Here is a 25,028-nt window from a genome sequence, read left to right on the forward strand (position 1 = left end):
AAAATGCTTTATAAAGGAGGAAAAATTGTTATTTTTATTTATAAATGGGGAAGTTGAGACACACCGAGATTAAGGGTTTTATACCAGATCATACAGTGAATCGGGGCAGATTGTCCTGGTCTTCAGGGGTGCAGTCCAGACCAGTTGAGGGGTTGTGACACCATTTGCCATGCAACCATAGGTGCCTTACAATGCTTTGTTTCTGTAGCTTCCAGCCTGGGATGTTCACAACCAACCTACAAGCATGCTGGTCAAACCCTGAAGTGGTTGTGTGGTAGACAGACCTGGTTCAGCAGCTCTGAGCTCAGCAGCCTGTATAGCCCGAGAGCCCCACTCTGGCTTCCACCAGCCTGGGTTACTTCCCGCAAGGTGACCCAAACATACTCCCAGTCCTGAATTTCCCCAGACCTGTGTGCTCTGCAATGTCCAGCCATCTGCTGGGCAGTTCAGAGAAATAATGTTTGTTTGTTCCTCTAAAGACACACAAGCACGTCACAGCTTATTAACTTAACTGGGATAAGTGCACAATTCTGCTTAAACACAGCACTGAGTTTTCTCATAGTAAAAATAAACCAAATTATTAACGTTAGGATTTAGGTTAAGTGGTGGCACATAAAAGAAATAAAGTTAGAAAGGGTTACTAGCAAACAGAAGTGAAAACACACATCTAAAAATCTAAAACTTAATCTAGCAAGGTACAGGGTTTGTTCAAGATGTTTTTTCTTACCTATAGTCATTTCCCAGAGACAGAGACTCCCTCCCCCACCCTTGGTTGAAGGACACATCTTTCTCAGCTTGCAAGAGCTCTGTTCCCTTGTCTGCCTGGTGATGGATCCCAAATATGGTTTCTGCCTTTGCTTATATCTTCCAAACTTCAGTGACTTTGTTTCAAGAAGCAGGATGACTTCATGCTGTTCTTCCCTTCCTGTGGACTCCCCACTTCCTTGCTGATTTCTATGTAAATTTGGCTTCCATTGTTTCTGGTTGCAACTTGCTTAATTTAATTGGTAGATAGCTAACTTTTCTCTTATCTCTCAGGAAACCTGTTTCTCCATGTTTGGCCATAGACTTTAAAGTATAATATCATTCAGTATCCATATTTCCTCATATTGTATTAATACATACATTTCACAATGCTATTAATCACCGGTGTCTCATTAGCTCCGTACACTTCGATAATATAGTAATATTGTGTGTAATCAGTTGGTTCAATTGCTTATCTCTTGACCTTCAGTCCACCTGTCTGTATAGACCAGTAAACCTTTGCAATGTATTCTTTGAAAAGTAAAACCCAGACTTAGTTTTTCTATCCTGCTGGGGCATAGAAGCCATGCTACCTTCTCCCCCACTTGTTAGCTTGATATTTTTGTTTACCTGGTATGTAAATATGGACCTTCATTGTCTTTGCCTGAAGACAGAGCTGGTCAGAGAATCAAGTATACATTCCTTTTTCTAAGGACGACTGTGCTTAAACACATTTTAAGAATATAATTGTAACACTCCTTCTTCTTCGAATAGTGATCCACTATAGGTGTTTTTGCGTCCCTGTGCAGCTGATTAGAGAACTTTGGATAGCAGTATTTGTTTGGCCTGCACATATGCTGTCCCTTCTTCATGCTCTGCCATGAAGCTAACCAGTGTGTGCATTCAGCCCCACCCTCAGTTTCTTCTCAACCACTCCTGGCTATAGATGGAGGTATTAGCAGTCTGTTCATCGGATCGTTGACTCTGTTGTTCAAAATTAAATAGTTACTAATCTTTTTATATTTGTTTTTGTTTTTAAAAACCCCAAAACTTTATCTTCTTCTTTCTCTTTCTCCAGGGTATGCCTAGTTCACTGGGGTTTAAGAGATGCCTTTCATGTAAAGAGGCCTTCCCTGTAATGGACGGACATTCTTATAGTGTCTGTTGCCTCGGGGAAAACCCCAGAAGTGTGTTTTTTGTCAGCAACTGAAGCCGCAATTTTGAAAAGACAGGGAGCTCAGATTTAAACTCCTTCTAATGGAGGCAGCTCTCCAACCTCCTTCAGACCCATGCCAAGATTTACCCAAATGGGAGTCTTCACAGGAGCCCTCCAAATCCAAAGGTGGTGAACTAAAACCATGAGACACTCACATAAGGCTTCAAAAAAAGAGAGCTGTGAATCCCCAGAATGAGCCCAAACCAGCTGGAAAAGATCCCTGGCATGTTCGGTATCGTCCGTACCAATGGCACTGGAGCTGGCCAAACATGGTACCCAGATCTCAGACGGTACTGTCTCAGCAGGATGCATTGACATGCCTAAAAATCTGATGGGCACAGGCACTGAAGCTATGGTATTGACTGGCAGAGATAAAGACCGAGACCATGCTTAGGGGAAGAATCCTCTGTATGGGCAATGCCTCAGTACCATCAATGGTATGCCAAACAACGCTGGCGCGTTTAGCCTGGCATACATTGCTGACCTGGTCAGTACTGTCGTCTCCGCACCAGCAGCCATCGCTGGTATTGACCTCCCCAGCAACACAGGAGTTCAGATGCTTGAAAGACTTTACAATATCTAATGTACCTGAGTCTCCGCTGCTCGGTACTGAGTCTACCCCGAACTCGGGAGTCACCACCAGCACTATGCTATGCACCACCATTGTCCAGTGGAGAGTCTGATAGCGAGTAGGAGGAGCTTGTTTCCCATCGCTCCTTTCATGCACCCTATAGTGCCCATTACCAGTCTGGGCCTTCACAGCTGTACAGTCCATCGGGCCCTCAACCACCCTGATATGGACAACTATGGTGCCAGCCACTGGGACCTTTCCTGCCATCCCAATGGGACCCGTGAGAGGCGTATAGACATTATGCCTACTGGGCATCTAGCGTGGCCCATTACAAATTAATGAAGTGCCTTCCATTAGCCTCTGCGTCTAGAGCAGTGGTTCCCAAACTTGGTTCGCAGCTTGTTCAGGGTTAGCCCTTGGTGGGCCCAGAGACACTTTGTTTACCTGAGTGTCTGCAGGTATGGCTGCTTGCAGCTCCCAGTGGTGGTGGTTCACTGTTCCTGGCGAATGGGAGTTGCGGGAAGCAGTGTGAGCTGGGCCACCGCTTCCCGCAGCTCCCATTGGCTGGGAATGGCAAACCATGGCCACTGGGAGTTGTGAGTGGCCGTACCTGCAGATGCTCCAGGAAAACAAAGCATCTTGTGGCCCACCAGGGGCTTACTCCAAACAAGCCGCGAACCAAGTTTGGGAACCACTGATCTAGAGCCACTGAACCTCCCGAAGAGATGAGGGAGAAACAGGAGGTGGACCTTGATGAAGAGGTCACACTTCTGACCAACATTTTGTCCCCTTCACCAGATGAGGCAGTGATGCCCCTTCTGCTGTCTCTTTCAAGACTTAGCTAAGGGGGTGGCAGACACTCTGCAGTTACCTCTAGAGGAGGTAAAAGAATCACAGCATAAACTGATAGACATTTTACACTCCTTTTCTTCATTGAGAGTAGCCCTCCCCATCAATGAGGCTCTCTTGGATCCAGCCAAACTTTTATGGCAGGCCCCTGCATCCTTCGTGCCAATCTACAATTCCGCAGAGCGAATTATCAAGCGCTAACAGCAAAATACGACTACTTTGATTATTCCAAATTCAATTTATTTATCAGTTTCTAGAATCTTACAGAGATCAGTTCAGGGCCATTATCTATGAAGGACAACTGGTGACCAAGATGGCACTCCAGTCAGTGCTCAACATGACTGATACCGATCCATCTCCACAGCAGTAGTAATGCAAGGAGCCTCTTCGCTACATTTTTCTGGCTTCCCCAAGGAACTACAGAAACTGTGGAGGACCTTCCGTTCAAAGACACCAAATTGTTTGCGGAAAACAAAACTCAAAGATCATCCCTCCACAAACTCTAAGATTCCAGGGCTATGCTTCAGTCATTGGGGATTTATGCATCTGGACAGAAGAGTAAATGCAGTTCTTATCCCTCTCTTAAATCACATATCAATCTCAACGCTTTTATGAACTACAAAAGAGAGAGTCCAGATTCGCAAAGCACAAACCGTTGGACCCTCAACCTTCGTCTTTCCAACCATCCACTTCAAAATATCAATTCTGATGGATTAGATGGGGTGCCAACAGATCACTCACTTCAGAGCTACCTGATGCTGACCAACCTTTTGCATCCCTTTGGATAATGCCTTGTTCTGTTCCACTGCACCTGGGAATGGGATAACATTTGACAAATGAGTGCTAGAAATCATCATCTGTAATGGGTATCCCATTCATTTCACCTCCCTGCCCACCCACCCTTCCTCCACAACACCCTTCGCATCCCTCTCCAGGGACGCTTCTCATGAGAGTTTATTGTGACAACAGATAGATCGCCTCCTCTGTGTAGAAGCCATAAAACCAGTACCTCAGCAAGTATGAAGGAAAGGTTTTTACTCTCGCTACTTCCCCATATCAAGAAAAGGGGGGTTGGAGACCCATAGTGGACCTCGGAGCACTCAACAAGTTTGTCAAGGCTCAAAAATTCAAGATGGTCACTCTAGCATTGATTATTCCAGCTGTGGAACAGGGAGACTGATTTTCGGCCCTCGAGCTTCAGGATGCTTATTTCTATATTTCCATATTACTTTCCCACAGACAGTTCCTCAGATTTATCTTAGGACAGTACCACTACCAATACAGAGTACTCCCCTTCAGGCTATCATTGGCACCCAGAGTATTCTCCAAGGTCCTCTCAGTAATGGCATCTCACCTTTGTTCCCAGGGGATCATGATCTACCCCTATTTGGACGTCTGCCTCCTCAGGGCTCATTCCTTCAAAGCCCTACAGGTTACCCATGTGACTGTGGACTTATTCAGAAGCCTGGGCCTACAAATCAATGTCCAAAAATCGACATTAACCCCAGTACAAAGATTAGAGTTCACAGGAGCTGGTCTCAACTCTCTTCGAGTGAGAGTGCTCCTCCCACAACATAGATTCCTCAATCTGTCCACAGAGACAGTGCAGACCAGCCCTCAAATATTAGCCAAATGCTACCTTCAACTTCTGGGGCATATGGCTGTGGGCACGTTTGTGATAGCTCAGGCCAGATTACACATGAGGTGTCTCCAGTTGTGGTTCAGCTCAGTGTACAGGTCGAACAGAGACAGTCTAAAAAACCCCCCTATTGTTACCCACCAAGGTCAAACAATCCTTGAACTGGTAGAAGTACCCACTGTACATGGGGATTCCGTTTGCACAGCCCTCTCCGTCACTACTCCTCATCACCAATGCATCCCTCTTAGGATGGGGAGCACATCTCAACAACCTCACCAACAAGGCAAATGGTTACCCATAAAGGCATGTTCATATCGACTTCCTCAAATTCAGAGCGGTGAGGAACACGTGCTCGTTTCCTTCCATTGATCAGAGGTGTACACACAAGGATCCTTACAGATAACATAGCATTCATTTACTACACAAATTGTCATGGTCATGCCAGATAGCCTTTCCTTTGTGCAGAAGCACTAAAGCTTCCCGTAGCCCCCATTGGCTGGGCACAGCAAACCGCAGCCACTGGGAGCCGCGATTGGCTGAACCTGCGGACGCGGCAGGTAAACAAACCGGCCCGGCCCACCAGGGGCTTTCCCTGCACAAGCGGCATCCCAAATTTGGGAAACGCTGCCCTAGAGTATATATTGAATCTCAAGAAATCAGGATTATCCCTTAATTCACTCAAAATTCACCTGCTGGCCATAGCAGTCTTCCCTCAACAAATAGAGATTCAGTGCTCTCACTCCCCACTACACAGTGATTCCTCAAGGATGTAGTAAACCTTTTTCTCCAATCCAGATGTCTTTCCCCCCACCCCAACCCCCCCAGTCATGGGACCTAAACTTAGTACTAAAAAACCTGACTAGGCCACCCTTTGAACCTATGGCCATCTGTTCACTCACAACCCTGTCCATGAAGACAGCATTCCTAGTGGTGATCACCTCAGTGAAGAGAATTGGGGAGGTAGTGGCATTAATGGCACACCCTGTCATACAGTATGCTTTCCGGACAAGGTTACTCGAACTGCACCCGAAGATCATCCTCAAGGTGGCTTAGTCTGTTCACATAAACCAACTGATTCACCTCCTGGCCTTTTACCCTGTTATCACAGTGAGGCTATACTGCACACACTAGACATTAGGAGACGTTTGGCCCTTTACGTGGACAGGATGAAGGCTTTAGGAAATCTAAGCTTTTCTTATCCATTATGAAAACGTCTAAAGGTGCAGCAATATTGGCTCAGAGACTCTCCAAATGGGTCTTGAACTGTATCAAACACTGCTATCAGGTTCACAGCATGCACTCCATGAGGTCGTTTTCCTCCTCTGTTGCCTTCCTCAAGAACGTCCTTATCTTGAAAATTTTCAGGGCTGAAACCTGGGCATCTGAGTATACCTTTGCAGAACATTATGTGATTACCGGGGACTCTGCCTCCGATGCTATCTTTGGCTTTACGGTATTGTCATCCAAAGACTTGACTCTGAAGCTCTGGCCCTGCAATGGGGATACTGCTCGGAGTTGCCTACAGTGGAGCATCCAGAGGGATGTTACTCAAAGAAAAAGAGAAAGTTATTCACCTTTTGCAGTAACAATGGTTCTTTGAGATGTGTGTCCCTATGAGTGCTCCATATCCCACCCTCCTCCCCTCTACTTCGGAGTTCTTGTCAAGGACTCTGTGGTAGAGAAGGAACTGAGTGGGGGTTCGCCCGCACATGCTGGTTAGCCTCATGGCAGGGCATGAGTAGGGGACAGCATGTGTGCAGGCCGAATGGACACGCCTATCAAAGTTCTCTGAACAGCAGCGCAATGACGCAAGTGCACCTACAGTGGAGCACTCATAGGGACACATCTCGAAGAACTGTTGTTACTGCACAAGGTCCTCTTAATAACTTCTTGTATACGCCACATACGTACATCATGCAAGAATGTTAATATCAGTGAGTTTTATTAGTTTTCCAATGATACCTTACATGACACTTTTAATATACAAAATATAACCATAGTGAGTTGGGGTACACTGAATTGGTTAAGCCAGCTGAAACTGGGAAGCTCTTAAGGTCACATCTCCCCCTGTACACAGCTGCCAGAGGGCTAGCAGCTGGCGACCTGGAGGCAGCAGGTCAGAGCCCTCTTTCCTGAACAGGGTATATGCCATCATATTTTCTTTTCCCTTTATATAGCAGAAACTAGGGCTGTCAAGCAATTTAAAAAAAAATCATGATTAATTGCGCTGTTAAACATTAATAGAATACTATTGATATAAATATTTTGGATGTTTCCCACATTTTTCAAATATATTGATTTCAGTTACAGCACAGAATACAAAGTGTACAGTGCTCACTTTATAATTATTTTTTATTAAAAGTATTTACATTGTAAAAATAAAATACTATTTTTCAGTTCACTTTTACAAGTACTGTAGTGCAATCTCTTTATTATGAAAGGTGAACTTACAAATGTTGAATTAAGTACAAAAAATAACCACATTCAAAAATAAAACAACGTAAAACTTTAGCGCCTACTTAGTCCTACTTCTTGTTCCACCAATCACTCAGACAAACAAGTTTCTTTACATTTGCAGGAGATAATACTTCCCACTTCTTGTTTACAGTGTCACCTGAAAGTGAGAACAGGTGTTTGCATGGCACTGATGTAGCTGGCGTTGCAAGATATTTGTGCCAGATGCGCTAAAGATTCATATGCCCCTTGATGCTTTGACCACTATTCCAGAGAACATGCTTCCATGCTGATGGTGCTCATTAAAAAAATAATGCATTAATTAAATTTGTGACTGAACTCCTTGGGGGAGAATTGTATGGGATCTGAACAGTCAAAGTAAGAAACACTTATGTGGCCTCAACAGGGACTGCCCTTCTAGACAGCTCAGAGCTCCTGGTACTAGGACTCCAAATCCCCATAATGATTGATCTCTGGAAGCAAATACCTAAACAGTTATAGATAGTAACTTTGCCTTTTAGTATATACTCTTGCAAACATCTAGCAAAGCATGCGAACAGATGTATTGCAAGAGGGCGAGGAAGAAAGAATCTTCGTGTCAGCTGTGTAGGCAAAGGAAAAGTACAGCACAAAATGGGAAATGCAAGGCAGTGAGAATTAAGCTAACGACATAAAATGATGTTTGCTAAATTCTGGGAAAGTGTTAGCTAATCTACGAAGCCTAACACTGAATGTATTGATATGTGCTAGAGCATCTATTTAGTGTGCCTCTAAGGCTTCGGAAAACAAGTAAGTAGCTGTACATCCAGTCTCAACTGTTCAGCATGTATGAGATGGCAGGAATACGTTTATTTTTAATGTGATAAAGGAGAAAATTGAAAATCCAACTGTGGCCTTAGTTGCTGCTTCTACAGTCCTAGGCCTTAATGGGGTTCAGGAAAGTCCTTGGCAATCAAGATACATTACATTTGAGGAATGGAAGTAGGTTGGATCTGCTGCTATCATCTTTATGACATTGTTATCTGGAATGCTTTCACATTAAAATAACTTTCTGACATTTGTGCCAAAATAATTGAGTTTCTATTAGTCCAAAAGATTGACAGCCTGCCATCATCCTAAATACTTAAGTGTTATTGATCTTCATGTTTTAAAAATACATTTAGAAAGCCCAGTGAAACAGTCTTTGTGAGGGGGTGGGAAGGAAATATTCATATAGACACATTCTGAATAATACTTGAACCCTGATTTTAAAAATCAGTGGCAGTGTCAAAATTTTCTTTTGAAAGGAAGGGACAGATCCTCAGCTGTTGTAAATTGTAAGAGCCTCACTGAAGTAATTAATTTATACCACCTGCGGATCTGCCCTGAAGTTAGTATAAAAACAAGTATCATAATAAAAATGCTCATTTTTAATTGTTTTCTTTTTAAATAGATGATTGGAGGTGGTTTTTTATCTTCTTAGTATGATGACAGTTTGCAGTAGATTCTATAGGTTGAGATTGTGACAGTAAAACCTGTGAATATAACCCATTTTTATTATTTTCCAGATCATTTTATGCATTTAAGATACAATTCTTATTAATTCAAAATTCAACAAATTGGTGTGGAAACAGGCAGTTACATATCATACAAAGTTTAGAAAGGATCATGGATGGGATTTTTGAAAGCACAAGTTCCACTGAAAGTTGATGGGACTTGTACTCTGAAATCACTTCAGTATTTTTCAAAATCCTACCCCCTAATTGGAATGTTTCACCATAATCTTATCTTGTTTAGTTAGCAAGGCAGAGGAAACTCAGAGAGCATCTAAAATCACTTGCTAGGAACTATAATAATATAGGAAACAGTCCAGTACGTTTATCCGAGTATTCTCTTTGAAATCAGTTAAATAGAATTAATTCCAAAACAAATGAGCAAAATGCCAAATCAAGAGAGTAATGCTGTGTAAAATGTATAGATAGAACTCTAGGTGGCAGTTTTACAAATATTTGTGATAGACATATATAAATGTGTTATAGTACCATTTAGAGCCACAAACAATACAGTCAGTTGCTTCACTTGCTTCCACATGCTACTATCTCTTGAGCAGGGAATATTGTGTATATAAAAAGATCTTCTACACTTTCCACAGTATGCATCCGATGAAGTGAGCTGTAGCTCACGAAAGCTTATGCTCAAATAAATTGGTTAGTCTCTAAGGTGCCACAAGTACTCCTTTTCTTTTTGCGAATACAGACTAACACGACTGTTACTCTAAAACTAGTCTTGCTGAGTTTCACCTGAATGCTATGGTCAAAAATCAAATAGAAAGTGACTAGAGAGCACCAAACTCATTTTCTTTGGCCTTATACTTTACCTCTGGAGGGACGCAAATGAGCATAAAATGCCTTAAGGAACCCTGCCAAGAGGAAATGCAAATATGTAGAGAAGGTCTCCTGCTTCTCTCTAAATATGTGGCTTCTGGTCTCCAAGTATTTTAGCGATCTTTTGCCGACATGGATTGTTGCCAGTAGTTGTGGGGAATCAGAACTAGGGGACACAACAAAGTAGTATATTTCCCCTGGGAAAATGTATCCCCCACCATATCATGCTGAGAATTATGGGATAAGAATCTGAGTAGAATATATGCAGTCAAAATGGCAAAAAGCGAATGTAGCTTGAAGCAACATTAACTCTTCTTGCATACTTGTTGGAAGGTCGTAGAATATGGTATGGGAGGTGCAAGCCAGTGACAGCAAGGATACTAGATCAACTGTATTGTCATAGGTAGATGGGGCTAGAGGGAGTTCCCTGGAGTGGATGAAGTCACAGAGCCAAAGTGATTGGGCCTAGGTTTACAATGGATCTCTGTGTTCTTCAGCTTTTTCTGGCCACTCTTCCTGTGTGCATTCTTGCTTGTTCTGAGACCCAAGGAGTATTCTTATTAGCTTTTTCTTCTATGCATATTTTTACATAGGAAGGAAACACAGGGACCTTTGTGGCATCATACGTATTTCTACTTAGCACTTTATGTCCACTGTATTTTCTAGATCCTAAATGTGGCTCTGAAACAAAATATTTCCACAGGACAAATGGAGAGAGGAGATTTGCATTCTTTTTTCTATTCTCTTTGGTTTTACCTTTTCTCATTGAGGTAATTATTCAAGTATGGGCAATTAGAACCTCATAAGATGAAATTTATGGAGCAGTTTGCTTTATACTAACATAAGTTGCAGAGGAATAAAAGAAAGTGGCAATGGAATTAGAGAGATCAGGTGGGTGAGGTAATATCTTTTATTGGACCAGCTTCTGTTGGAGAAAGCTTAAGTCTTTCATCAACAGAAGTTGGTTCAATAAAAGATAATATTTCACCCACCTGGTATCTCTAATATTCTGGGACCAACACAGCTACAACAACAATGCAAACAACAATGTGATTAAAAATTGGTGTTGTCATCTAAGAACTATTTCCAGCCTTTGACCTGCTACTTCCAGCCTTTGTTTGGAATTTCTTTGAGCTACTTAAATCAGCTTAATCTCTTACGGGTCTCTCCAGCTGCAGTTTTAAAGAAGACAAAATCTAACCAATATCTGATTGATCTTCCTTAGTTACAAATTTTATAGCATGTTGATTATAAAGTTCTTTTAACAAATGACATGCACTTGTAGATTATCTCCCATATTCATTAAATAATCTGGTAGTCTCTTACATTCCTGTCTGATGTGGATATTCGGTTTGATTCAGATTGTTGAAGATAGGATGTGTTCAGTCCACCATCATTCTGTATTCTGCTCTGTTTCTTTGTTTTTGCCTCTGTAATTTGAGCATTGTTTAGTGGAAAGTGTGTGTGTTTATTTTGAATTAATCTGGTGATCTGTATTGTTTGTAGGCAAAAACCCGTGTATCAGTTGGAAAATTAGAAGCTACCCATCAATTCATGAAATACTTTAATCCTGATGAATCCAAAGAGAATCATGAACAGAAGAAAGCAAATAGCAAGAATCAGTTCATGTCAGACATTTCTTCATCTCTGCTAATGTCAACAGGCAATGCTGAGGTAGGCTGAAGAATTTCTGTGAGCTGTGTGTGTTCCTGTAAAACAACAGAAAATTCAATTTTTACACTCATAATTCCTTAAAGTGTATTGGTCCTGTGATTTCTGGTGCCACAAATTGCCAAAAGTCAGATCAGGCTATCCATTTGATCCACCCCTCTGATCCATATCTGTGCATGTGGTCCGTCTGAGATGCAGGACCTCAGATTGCTACTGCTTTGCTTGTAATTAAACAAGCCCTGATTCTATTGGACTTTTGGCAGATTACATCTGTAGCATTAGAATTAACTATTTTCTTTTAATAATAAACTATTTTATACTTATCACTAATATATGAATGGCCTTAATAGTACTACTTAATAGTAGTGATAATTTAGAAATTGCTTTCATTCCTAGTTGAATTTAGTATGCGTGTGGCCTGTGATATACACTGAGTCAGGCTGGATGATCTGGTGGTCCCTTCTGGCCTTAAACTCTATGGCTGTAAGTCTGCATCCCTTCATGCATTTGTTTAGTAGTCTGGCTTAGAGCTCTGTTGATGGGGCATCTCAATTCAATCTGGCTAAAAGGAGCGATTTCCGAAAATAGCCTTGAATTATCTTGATCACAGTTTAACCCAAATGTAGTGCATAAGAAAGGGGACCACATCAAAGAACTGAATCCCTTCAGCAGTTAAGATGTGAAACCATTAATCCTTTGTCATCAGGTATTTGTGTGTGTGGTGGGGAAGACAGTTGCCATTAGGACATATTTGATTGATCACTTTCCTGAAATTGATTCAGGAAGTTTCCACAGTACCAACAGGGGCAGTTTTTGAGAATCAGAATGGTGGGTTATTACTGTATGGTACTTTTGATGAGGAAGAATCTGCAGAGTCCTTTCAAGAAGCTTTAACTCAATGGAGAAATGGAAGTCATGAATACACAAAGGAACAGAACTCTGATGAGGCTCAACCAGGTAGGAATTAGCTTCTGCTAAATACATTTTTAAAAAGAAAACTGAACCCATTTTGATCAATAGTGCATATTCTCAAGGCTTATGTACTGATGAACATATATCAGCCTTTACAGTATCAACTAGTAATGTATGAATTCATAATTTTTTTATTAAAATGACCATTTCTAAGTTTCCAGCTGATTACCGTGCTACTGGAAGGTGACATAGTTCATGACACAAACTGTATGCCTCTTTCTTAGATAGTAAATCTTTTCCTTTCCACCCATTGCACTGATTTAACAATATGTCAAATAGATTGATAAAATGTGTGTCAGAGGGTGAAAGTGTGACTGATTCCTTGATGCCCAATTAACTGAAAGAGGAGGCTTCTGGCTGATTAACTGCTGCTGATTGATTGAAGTGGAAGGTCCCTAGGCTCTATAAGACCGGGAAGAGTGGACAAAAAGGCAGGGAGGAACTGTTCAAGCTGGGGCTGAGCTGCTGAAAGGGTTGCTGAGGGAAGTAATTGGGGAAGCCTTCTGGAGGTGTGGCCCAGAATCCAGAGAGCACAGGTTTTAAGAAAACAAGCCTGAGTAATCCAGAGCACTCTGACAGGAGAGAGAATAAGAAAGTAGCTGTGTTAGACAAACCTCACAAAGGAGGGGCGTGTGCCAAGTGAAAGACCTCAGAAACAGACTTTATTTGAAGCTGCAGTAGGAGGAGGAAAGGAAGGATGTACCTTTTGGTAGTCTGGGATGAAAGAGGCTGTATTTGAGCAGATTGTACATTGATAAACTAGTCCTTAAGAAGGAGCATTGGTATGTGACAAAGGCCTTGCTGGACTTACTGAGGAGCTCTGGCACGAAGGGAAACTGATGCTGGGCTCCCTAGAACCAAATGAAGACCAGAATGGAGTGCTGCACAGAACAGTACATAAATAAGTAAACAGCTCATTTACATACTGCTAGCAAGTCTGTACTTTCTGGAATATTTTTCAAATGTTACTGTGTGTTTTTTTTTTTCGTACTATTATTGTGATGGTTATATGGTGTTCCTCAAGTATACACTATGTGAGACACACCAAATGAATATTAGTGCCTTTGTTTGTACATTGAAGCACTCTGAATGCTGGTTAATCTGTGTCTATAACTTCAGTTTGCTCAGGTAGGCTGCATTATATTGTTGGAATATTATAGCCTTTTTATGTACATTGCAAACAGGGACGTAAGTATTTGGAATTGTTTCTAAGACACTGTTGGTGAAGATAATATTCTCTAGGAAGTGAATATATTTTCCTTGAAGTATTCTCTCTATTATTTAGAATAGTGGAATAGTATACAGACAGTGTTGTTTACTGGTGGTGCAGGGGACCAGAGTTCTATTTCTGATTCTGTGACCCTGGGCAAGTCATTTAACCGCTGTTCTTCAGTGAAATCTGTAAAAATAATTTAATAAGATTTAGCTGCCACAGATTTTTCAGATATTCAGATCAAAGGTACTTGCTAAGAGTTCAAAGCATTTCTGTCATATACCTCTCCGGTCTTGGGTCTCTTGCTTTCACCTGAGATTTCTATACTGTAAATTCAAAGTCTAAAGATTACTGCCTGTTTATTGAGGTGAGCAATGCACATGCCTCAGGATTATGTACATTACATCTTAGTGCATTTTCTTTTTCTCTCATAGCTGAGTATCCGCATCAATCTCTGAGTATCAGGTTGACTCCTTCCCTATGAAGAGATGTGGTCTCTTAATCATGAACCATGAAACAAAATCTTGTCTCCTTGGATTTGTGCAGGATATTCTGTATCTCCACTAGTATATGGATGACAGTTTGCTGTCTTCTCTTTTTCTGAAGTATAAATGGCTTGCTACTTGATACATTTAGAATAATCTTGCACTTTTACTAATACCTTTTCCTATGATTTGGGGTTTTTATTTGGAAATCTATGGGTTTTGATCCTGCAAATGTGTATGAGCTTAACTTTATGCATCTGAGCAGCCCAGTTGCTTTCAATGCATAAAAGTAAGACATAAGTGTGTGCAAGTTTGGGGTCTTACAGATCAATCTGGACACTCAGTTATCCCATGTAAATCTGTTTTTGAAGTCTCAGACCTCCAAGTACATGACCATCAGAATTAATTAGCAAGCTTACATAGTACAGATAATGCACATATCTTGAAGGATATATCATTGTCTTAAACAGTTAGTTCCTTGTCTTTTATTAGGCACGAGAAAAACTTAACTGTACAGTTCTTCTTTACTGCTTGTCAGTGGAATCTTTACATATATCCTTTTAACTTCCAATTTGTTTGCTACCAATTAAGGAGCAGAAGAAGAAGTCAGCTGATGTCAGCTATCCAACTCTGAATAAATCTTCAGTTTAAAGCCTGTTTTCGCCCAGGGTATGATGATTTAGCCCTAAGAGAGAGAGAGTATGAATTTTTTTCAGACAAATCCAATCAATCCAAATTAGATTGTAAACTCACTTTTCATATGGGCCACAAGTTCCAGATAACTCTCTCAACAGAATATGAATAATATGAGATTAACCTTTTTAAATTTCATGAATAAGCAAACATCTAAACCAAGCATAGACTATTGATGTACTATTAATTAAAATGAATTTTATAGTTTAAAAAAGGAAAGCATATTGTTAACATATTTTAATGATATATGTTACAGTTCTATTTATACTTATAGAATCCATGGGAGTTTGTGAGGTACAGACCCATCTCACAATTTTGAGAAAACCTGTTAAAATTGAATTCAAAGAAGAAAGCCTGAACTATATGGAGAAACTGTGGCTTAAGAAGCATAGAAGGTAGTCATTCAATTACACACTGCTAATAAAAGAATGCAGAAATAGATGCATTTGTTAATATGAGCAATCTAAAGCAATTTTATCTGAATATTTGAGAACATATTCAATATTGGAAAATTTAAATGAGATGATTGTGTTGTTTGTTTTCCTGTACAATAAATTACTAATTATGTCCATATTTTGATGAATTGTTATTTTGGAATTATTTTAGAGAGATTTTCTTCAATGTCAATACAAAAATAACAACCTCTTGTAGAACTTGATGGTATTATTAACAAAAAAGTATAGGAGTTTCAGCTCACTCTTATGGCGCTTACTACTGTAAGAATACATTATCTGAAGCATATAGGGTGTGCAATAATTTTGTTATCCCCTGTTTCTGGGATGTACTAAGTACCATCAATGCTTACAGAAGTCAATGGAAGCCATGGGTGTTCAGCCTTTCTCACAAGCAGCTCTGCATGATGAGGCCCAAACTTCAGTGTCTGTAAGAAGTGTCAGTGTTCACTGTAATAGTATGAGAGTGATAGTAATAATACTGTAACTTTTAAAGACTTAACTCCTATTTTTCTTCTTGTTTTAAGAATGCCAGTTAATCAAATATCTGGTATTCAAGCAGATGAATTCAGACCTAAGCATGAACTGATGAATGTACCTGATGATGCTCTGAGTGGAGGAGAAAGAGGAGGAGGAGGAGATGATGATGATGATGATTATTTAATAGGTTTGTTGGACTTCTATTAGTTGAGTCTATTAAATCTTAGTTCCTTACAATTCTTTCTCATATCCATATTCACTGAACAACTGCAAGTAGATTGTTCTTTCCTGAAGATGTATGTGGTTAGTCAGGAAACAAAGGAAACTTATGGTGGTTAAAATAACAAAATGGCCTCCCCCCCACTCTCCAAAAAACCCCAACCCAGTAACTTAATACATAAAAATATTTTAAAAATTAAAATAAAAGTGAATGCACTACTCTAATTGTATTTCCCAGTTGAAGATATGAAAAAATATTGGACAGCTCTCTTTAGAGCAGAAGAGTCTTACGCGGTTCCTGAGAACCTTGGGTCTGCTTTGAAAATTGAGGTACTCAGTGATGTAAGTATATGTTTCTTACAGTAAAGTGCAAATGGTTCACTTTAATTATCCTGTATCCTTTAAACAAATTGAGCAATTAAATTTTCAAATTAGTAAGAGCTAAACAGAAAATTGAGTTGGCTAGACTTCAAACTTAAATGGGATACTGTAGATCATCAGAAATATAATTAAAGTACTTGTTTTGGTATATTGTTAATGATTACAGTCCATCCATAGAAAGTTCAGTTTTCCAAAAGTAAATAAATGTTCCTAGTATTTCTCCTCTGATGGCTCCAACTGTACAGAGGTCACACAAAAGTAATCTGTCCGGTTTTTCACTCACTGTGGTGATATATTTTTGAACTGTTTAGCTAATCTCTCTCTCCCTCTCCCTCTGTGTGTGTATTTTTTAATTAGTCTTGTGAAGAGGACCTAGATGAATCATGCAACTCTATAGCGATGGAAGTTGGATCCACTAAACTGAGAAATGAACAAAGGTAAATGGAACAATATGATAGGGTAGTTTGTGATTTCATTACTTTCCAGGAGCTGAACCAGTGATCTGTAATGACTGACATATCATAGTTCAGCAAATATTTTGCCATAACAGTATGGTATAATACTATGAACCTCATTGGTAAAGTGTTTGTTGTATATTTTTTTGAGTGGAAGAAAATATTTTTCTATAAAAACCCAGTCCAGGCCATAAGAGCCTGAATATGAATATTTGTTATGTGAAATAAATTTTAAAAGGCAGTGCTTTCCATTGAGACTGCTGCTTCAGTTCTCCAACCACTCTTTGGAGTGGCTGAATCAGTGCCATGAGTCCCAGACCATCTAGAGGGCAACAAGCATAAAGATAGCCTATACTGTGGATCTGTTTATGACGGTGTCATAAATATAAAGGGAAGGGTAAACGCCTTTGAAATCCCTCCTGGCCAGGGGAAAGCTCCTCTCACCTGTAAAGGGTTAAGAAGCTAAAGGTAACCTCGCTGGCACCTGACCAAAATGACCAATGAGGAGACAAGATATTTTCAAAAGCTGGGAGGAAGGAGAGAAACAAAGGGTCTGTGTCTGTCTGTATGCTGGGTCTTTGCCGGGGATAGACCAGGAATGGAATCTTAGAACTTTTAGTAAGTAATCTAGCTAGGTGTGTGTTAGATTATGATTTCTTTAAATGGCTGAGAAAAGAATTGTGCTGAATAGAATAACTATTTCTGTGTATCTTTTTTGTAACTTAAGGTTTTGCCTAGAGGGGTTCTCTATGTTTTTGAATCTAATTACCCTGTAAGATATCTACCATCCTGATTTTACAGGGGGGATTTCTTTATTTCTATTTACTTCTATTTTTTTATTAAAAGTCTTCTTGTAAAAAACTGAATGCTTTTTTCATTGTTCTCAGATCCAAGGATTTGGGTCTGTGGTCACCTATGCAAATTGGTGAGGCTTTTTACCAAACCTTGTCCAGGAAGTGGGGTGCAAGGTTTTGGGAAGTATTTTGGGGGGAAGGACGCGTCCAAACAGCTCTTCCCCAGTAACCAGTATTAGTTTGGTGGTGGTAGCGGCCAGTCCAAGGACAACGGGTGGAATATTTTGTACCTTGGGGAAGTTTTGACCTAAGCTGGTAAAGATAAGCTTAGGAGGTTTTTCATGCAGGTCCCCACATCTGTACCCTAGAGTTCAGAGTGGGGGAGGAACCTTGACATGGTGGCATAGTGGTGGGATTACCCTGAAATCATTTTGAGATCCAGTTGAGATTTTTTGAACTAGAAATACAGATTTTAAAAAGGAAATTTTTTTTTTCCTTTGGAAAGGAAGTCCAGAAAGCAGCTGAAACTGAAAGCAGCTTGGTTTTTCTCTGCTTTGTGGCCAAGCCGAGACAAAAGGGGATTATCTTTGTGAATTGCAGGTTTTCTTTGCCTGGAGGCAGGGTACTTAACTCCTGCAGGGAAATTCACAGTCTTCCAACCCAGAGTTTTTTTTTCTTTTCTTCCTAAAAGTAAATAGGGTGTGTGTGTTCTACCCATTTGCCTGGAGACAAAAGTGGCAAGGTTTTTTTTTTAGGATTTTGATTTTTTTGTTTTACAAGGAGCACAGGTTTGAAAAGGAATTTTTTTTTCCTTTGGGTGCTGGTAAGCAGGTTTCCAAGTAGTTGGAGGTTTTTTGCTTTGATTTGGGTCCAGAGCAGAGACAAGGGAATTGTCTTTTTCTGTAGGCTGACAATCACTATCAGAGAATAGGTATTCTATTCCAGCACAGCAAAATTTTACAGCCAAGTTTTGGTTGTTTATTTCTAAACCTTGGGTGTAAAGTTAGTTAAAAACAGAGAGGTTAGAATGACAAAATCCACGGCTCGACAAAAGCTGGAACTAGCCAGATTTCAGGCTGCGGAAAAACAAAGGGAACATGAAAGACAGATAGAACTCATGCGGCTGAAAATGGAAGCAAGGGACAAAGAAATGGAAGCAAGGGCCAAAGAACTGGAGGAGAAGGAAAAAGAGAGGAAGCATGTGGAGGAGGTGGAGAAGATAAAGGCTCAGCGGAATATCCCAACAAACCCTAGCAATCCTTCTCCAAGTACCACTTCCCATCCCAGAAAGTTCCCCACCTACAAGGCAGGTGATGATACTGAGGCCTTCCTAGAAAACTTCAAAAGGGCCTGCCTTGGGTACAACATCTCTACTGACCAATACATGGTAGAGCTGAGGCCGCAGCTCAGTGGACCCTTAGCTGAGGTGGCAGCTGAAATGCCTAAAGAACACATGAACAAGTATGAACTGTTTAAATCCAAGGCGAGAGTCAGAATGGGGATAACACCCGAGCAGTCTCGTCGGAGGTTCAGAGCCCTAAGGTGGAAACCAGACATGTCATTTACCCGACATGCCTACCACATTGTGAAACATTGGGATGCCTGGATATCAGGAGCAAGTGTTGACTCTCCAGTAAATTTGCCCTTCCTAATGCAAATGGAACAATTCTTAGAGGGTGTTCCTGAGGAAATAGAAAGATACATCCTAGATGGGAAACCCAAAACTGTAATCGAGGCAGGAGAGATTGGAGCCAGATGGGTGGAGGTGGCAGAGAAGAAGAAAACTGGTCGCAGATGGAGCGGAGACCAGAAGGGACCACCCCAGACCACACCCTATTCCCGGGGGCTGCCCAAAGCCCCACCTACCTCCCAAAGAACCCTCCAGACCCCTTATCGTCCCACCACCCCGTTCTCCAGCAACCCTCCTCGCCCCAGTGACCCGTCAGCTGGACGATGTTTTAAATGTAACGAGCTGGGGCATGTAAAGGCCAACTGCCCCAAGAACCCCAACAGATTACAGTTCATTGCACCGGAATCACACCAGAGGTCCACAGGCCCAGATACCTCCCAGATACCCTTGGAGCGGAGGGAAACTGTGAGTGTGGGCGGGAAGAAGGTCACCGCGTGGAGGGACACCGGAGCACAAGTGTCAGCTATCCATGCTTCCTTAGTGGACCCCAATTTAATCAACCCAGAGATCCAAGTGACGATTCAACCCTTCAAGTCCAACTCTTTCAATTTGCCTACAGCCAAGTTGCCTGTCCAGTACAAGGGCTGGTCAGGAATGTGGACTTTTGCAGTCTATGATGATTATCCCATCCCCATGCTGTTGGGGGAAGACTTGGCCAATCATGTGAAGCAGGCCAAGAGGGTGGGAACGGTCACCCGCAGCCAGGCTAAACAAGCCGTGAGGCCTAGCTCTGTTCCGGAAACTTCTATCAGCCGGAGCCTGAATCCCAATATAGTGCACCAGCGGAGAGCAGTTCACAGTCAACAGAAACAGCTCCATCCCCTATATCGCTTCCAGAGGGACCAAGCCTAGGTCCACAATCCCATGAGGAACTGATGTCTCCAGCATCAAGGGAACAGTTCCAGACCGAACAGGAAGCAGATGAAAGCCTCCAGAGAGCTTGGACGGCGGCACAGAGCAACCCACCGCCTCTCGGCTCTTCTAATCTATCCAGGTTTGTTATAGAAAGAGGACTTTTATACAAGGAAACTCTTTCTGGTGGACACCAGGAAGACTGGCATCCTCAGAGACAGTTGGTAGTTCCAACTAAATACCGGGCCAAGCTCTTGAGCTTAGCCCACGATCACCCTAGTGGCCATGCTGGGGTGAACAGGACCAAAGACCGTTTGGGGGGGTCATTCCACTGGGAGGGAATGGGCAAGGATGTTTCTACCTATGTCCAGTCTTGTGAGGTGTGCCAAAGAGTGGGAAAACCCCAAGACCAGGTCAAAGCCCCTCTACAACCACTCCCCATCATTGAAGTTCCATTTCAGCGAGTAGCTGTGGATATTCTGGGTCCTTTTCCGAAAAAGACACCCAGAGGAAAGCAGTACATACTGACTTTCATGGATTTTGCCACCCGATGGCCTGAAGCAGTAGCTCTAAGCAACACCAGGGCTAAAAGTGTGTGCCAGGCACTAGCAGACATTTTTGCCAGGGTAGGTTGGCCCTCCGCCATCCTCACAGATGCAGGGACTAATTTCCTGGCAGGAACTATGAAAAACCTTTGGGAAGCTCATGGGGTAAATCACTTGGTTGCCACTCCTTACCATCATCAAACAAATGGCATGGTGGAGAAGTTTTATGGAACTTTGGGGGCCATGATACGTAAATTCGTAAATGAGCACTCCAATGATTGGGACCTAGTATTGCAGCAGTTGCTCTTCGCCTACAGAGCTGTACCACATCCCAGTTTAGGGTTTTCCCCATTTGAACTTGTATATGGCCGTGAGGTTAAGGGGCCATTGCAGTTGGTGAAGCAGCAATGGGAGGGATTTACACCTTCTCCAGGAAATAACATTCTGGACTTTGTAACCAACCTACAAAACACCCTCCGAACCTCTTTAGCCCTTGCTAGAGAAAACTTACAGGATGCTCAAAATGAGCAAAAAGCCTGGTATGATAAACATGCCAGAGAGCGTTCCTTCAAAGTAGGAGACCAGGTCATGGTCTTAAAGGCGCTCCAGGCCCATAAAATGGAAGCATCGTGGGAAGGGCCATTCATGGTCCAGGAGCGCCTGGGAGCTGTTAATTATCTCATAGCATTCCACACCTCCAACCGAAAGCCTAAGGTGTACCATATTAATTCTCTAAAGCCCTTTTATTCCAGAGAATTAAAGGTTTGTCAGTTTACAGCCCAGGGAGGAGACGACGCTGAGTGGCCTGAAGGTGTCTACTACGAAGGGAAATGTGCTGGTGGTGTGGAAGAGATGAACCTCTCCATGACCCTTGGGCGTATGCAGCGACAGCAGATCCAGGAGCTGTGCACTAGCTACGCGCCAACGTTCTCAGCCACCCCAGGACTGACTGAACGGGCATACCACTCCATTGACACAGGTAATGCTCACCCAATTAGGGTCCAACCTTACCGGGTGTCTCCTCAAGCTAAAACTGCTATAGAACGGGAGATCCAGGATATGTTACAGATGGGTGTAATCCGCCCCTCTGAAAGTGCGTGGGCATCTCCAGTGGTTCTAGTTCCCAAACCAGATGGGGAAATACGTTTTTGTGTGGACTACCGTAAGCTAAATGCTGTAACTCGCCCAGACAACTATCCAATGCCACGCACAGATGAACTATTAGAGAAACTGGGACGGGCCCAGTTCATCTCTACCTTGGACTTAACCAAGGGGTACTGGCAGGTACCGCTAGATGAATCTGCCAAGGAAAGGTCAGCCTTCACCACACATCTCGGGCTGTATGAATTTAATGTACTCCCTTTCGGGCTGCGAAATGCACCCGCCACTTTCCAAAGACTTGTAGATGGTCTCCTAGCGGGATTCGGAGAATATGCAGTCGCCTACCTTGATGACGTGGCCATATTTTCGGATTCCTGGGCAGACCACCTGGAACATCTACAAAAAGTCCTTGAGCGCATAAGGGAGGCAGGACTAACTGTTAAGGCTAAGAAGTGTCAAATAGGCCTAAACAGAGTGACTTACCTTGGACACCAGGTGGGTCAAGGAACTATCAGCCCCCTACAGGCCAAAGTGGATGCTATCCAAAAGTGGCCTGTCCCAAAGTCAAAGAAACAGGTTCAATCCTTCTTAGGCTTGGCCGGTTATTACAGACGATTTGTACCGCACTACAGCCAAATCGCCGCCCCACTGACAGACCTAACCAAAAAGAAACAGCCAAATGCTGTTCAGTGGACCGAAAAGTGTCAGAAGGCCTTTAACAAGCTTAAAGCGACACTCATGTCTGACCCTGTACTAAGGGCCCCAGACTTTGACAAACCGTTCCTAGTAACCACAGATGCGTCCGAGCGTGGTGTGGGAGCAGTTTTAATGCAGAAAGGACCTGATCAAGAATTCCACCCTGTAGTGTTTCTCAGCAAAAAACTGTCTGAGAGGGAAAGCAACTGGTCAGTCACTGAAAAAGAATGTTACGCCATTGTCTATGCTCTGGAAAAGCTACGCCCATATGTTTGGGGACGGCGTTTCCACCTGCAAACCGACCATGCTGCACTGAAGTGGCTTCACACCGTCAAGGAAACTAACATAAAACTTCTTCGGTGGAGTTTAGCTCTCCAAGATTTTGATTTCGACATCCAACACATCTCAGGAGCTTCTAACAAAGTGGCTGATGCACTCTCCCGTGAAAGTTTCCCAGAATCAACTGGTTAAAATCGTCCTTGAGATGTGGAAAATATTGTTAGTCTTTATGTACTTGGTAGTATATTTAGAGATGCATGTGTCTTATTAACTCTGTTTTTCCTAGAGCTCCAGGAAGAAATCCCAGCCAGTGTTTCACCCTAGCTGAGATTTGGGGGGCGTGTCATAAATATAAAGGGAAGGGTAAACGCCTTTGAAATCCCTCCTGGCCAGGGGAAAGCTCCTCTCACCTGTAAAGGGTTAAGAAGCTAAAGGTAACCTCGCTGGCACCTGACCAAAATGACCAATGAGGAGACAAGATATTTTCAAAAGCTGGGAGGAGGGAGAGAAACAAAGGGTCTGTGTCTGTCTGTATGCTGGGTCTTTGCCGGGGATAGACCAGGAATGGAATCTTAGAACTTTTAGTAAGTAATCTAGCTAGGTGTGTGTTAGATTATGATTTCTTTAAATGGCTGAGAAAAGAATTGTGCTGAATAGAATAACTATTTCTGTCTGTGTATCTTTTTTGTAACTTAAGGTTTTGCCTAGAGGGGTTCTCTATGTTTTTGAATCTAATTACCCTGTAAGATATCTACCATCCTGATTTTACAGGGGGGATTTCTTTATTTCTATTTACTTCTATATTTTTATTAAAAGTCTTCTTGTAAAAAACTGAATGCTTTTTCATTGTTCTCAGATCCAAGGATTTGGGTCTGTGGTCACCTATGCAAATTGGTGAGGCTTTTTACCAAACCTTGTCCAGGAAGTGGGGTGCAAGATTTTGGGAAGTATTTTGGGGGGAAGGACGCGTCCAAACAGCTCTTTCCCAGTAACCAGTATTAGTTTGGTGGTGGTAGCGGCCAGTCCAAGGACAACGGGTGGAATATTTTGTACCTTGGGGAAGTTTTGACCTAAGCTGGTAAAGATAAGCTTAGGAGGTTTTTCATGCAGGTCCCCACATCTGTACCCTAGAGTTCAGAGTGGGTGAGGAACCTTGACAGACGGGTTCGGTCACTGAGACCCCCTTGGGACTGCCACCTGATGTGCCTAGACTACCTCTAAGCCTGTTTTCCCTGCTAGCTTGGGACTTCATTACCTTGCCTTGTTTGAGCCAGACACTCTTGCCTGCTGCAAACACAGATCCAAGTCTGAACCACGTTCCCCACAAGCTGCAGGCTTCACTGAAAACAGCTTAAGAAGGCTCCTGTCTCCAGTACTCTGGACTCCACTGGGAGCTGGGAATCTAACCCCAAATAAATCCGTTTTACCCTGTATAAAGCTTAAGTAGGGTAAACTCATAAATTGTTGTCCTCTATAACATTGATACAGAGATATGCACAGATGTTTGCACCCCCCCAGGTATTAATACTTGCTCTGGGTTAATTAATAAGTAAAAAGTGATTTTATTAAATACAAAAAGTAGGATTTAAGTGGTTCCGAGTAATAACAGACAGAACAAAGTAAATTACCAAACAAAATTAAATAAAACACGCACGTCTAAGCCTAATACAGTACGAAAGTGATTACAGATGAAATCTCACCCTCAGAGATGTTCCAATAAGCTTCTTTTACAGACTAGCCTCCTTCTAGGAGCCAGCAATCACTCACGCCCCTGTAGTTACTGTCCTTTTTTCCGGTTTCTTTCAGATAGCCTCTCCACTCCAAAGAATATCTTCTGAGCCAGCTGAAGACAAAATGGAGAGGTTTCCCCAGGGGCTTAAATAGTCTCTCCCTTGTGGGTGGAAACCACTTCCCCTCTCCTGTGAACAATCCAGCTCCAAGATGGAGTTTTGGAGTCACATGGGCAAGTCACATGTCCATGCACGACTCAGTTCTTTACAGGCTGACACCACATTCCCAGGAAAGCTCAGATGTGGATTGGCATCTCTCAAAGTTCATTGTTAGCTTAAGTGTTCCTTGATTGGGCACTTATTGAGAATAGTCTTTTCTCAAGAAGCTGACCAACTGCTTCACTGAGGCTACTTAAAATCAAACAAGTACATAGCCAATATTAAATAACTTCAAATACAATAATGATACATGCATACAAATAGG

The 25,028-nt window shown here is 42.1% G+C and overlaps 1 protein-coding gene across 5 annotated transcripts in view; it reads left to right on the forward strand.

The window, feature by feature from the left end:
• ZBBX (zinc finger B-box domain containing) overlaps positions 1 to 25,028 on the forward strand; it is a 54,699-nt gene that overhangs the window by 15,223 nt on the left and 14,448 nt on the right. For 4 of the 5 annotated variants that reach the window (XM_048863994.2, XM_048863996.2, XM_048863995.2 and 1 more), the window contains 6 exons: positions 11,343 to 11,510; positions 12,290 to 12,464; positions 15,127 to 15,265; positions 15,850 to 15,989; positions 16,260 to 16,363; positions 16,760 to 16,839. In XM_048863994.2, coding sequence (XP_048719951.2) covers positions 11,343 to 11,510; positions 12,290 to 12,464; positions 15,127 to 15,265; positions 15,850 to 15,989; positions 16,260 to 16,363; positions 16,760 to 16,839 — 806 coding nt within the window. The remainder of the gene's footprint in view (positions 1 to 11,342; positions 11,511 to 12,289; positions 12,465 to 15,126; positions 15,266 to 15,849; positions 15,990 to 16,259; positions 16,364 to 16,759; positions 16,840 to 25,028) is intronic. The other variant, XM_075132137.1, reaches the window with a different exon arrangement.

The sequence above is a fragment of the Caretta caretta genome, chromosome 9, assembly GCF_965140235.1.
Source record: "Caretta caretta isolate rCarCar2 chromosome 9, rCarCar1.hap1, whole genome shotgun sequence".
NCBI lineage: Eukaryota > Metazoa > Chordata > Testudines > Cheloniidae > Caretta > Caretta caretta.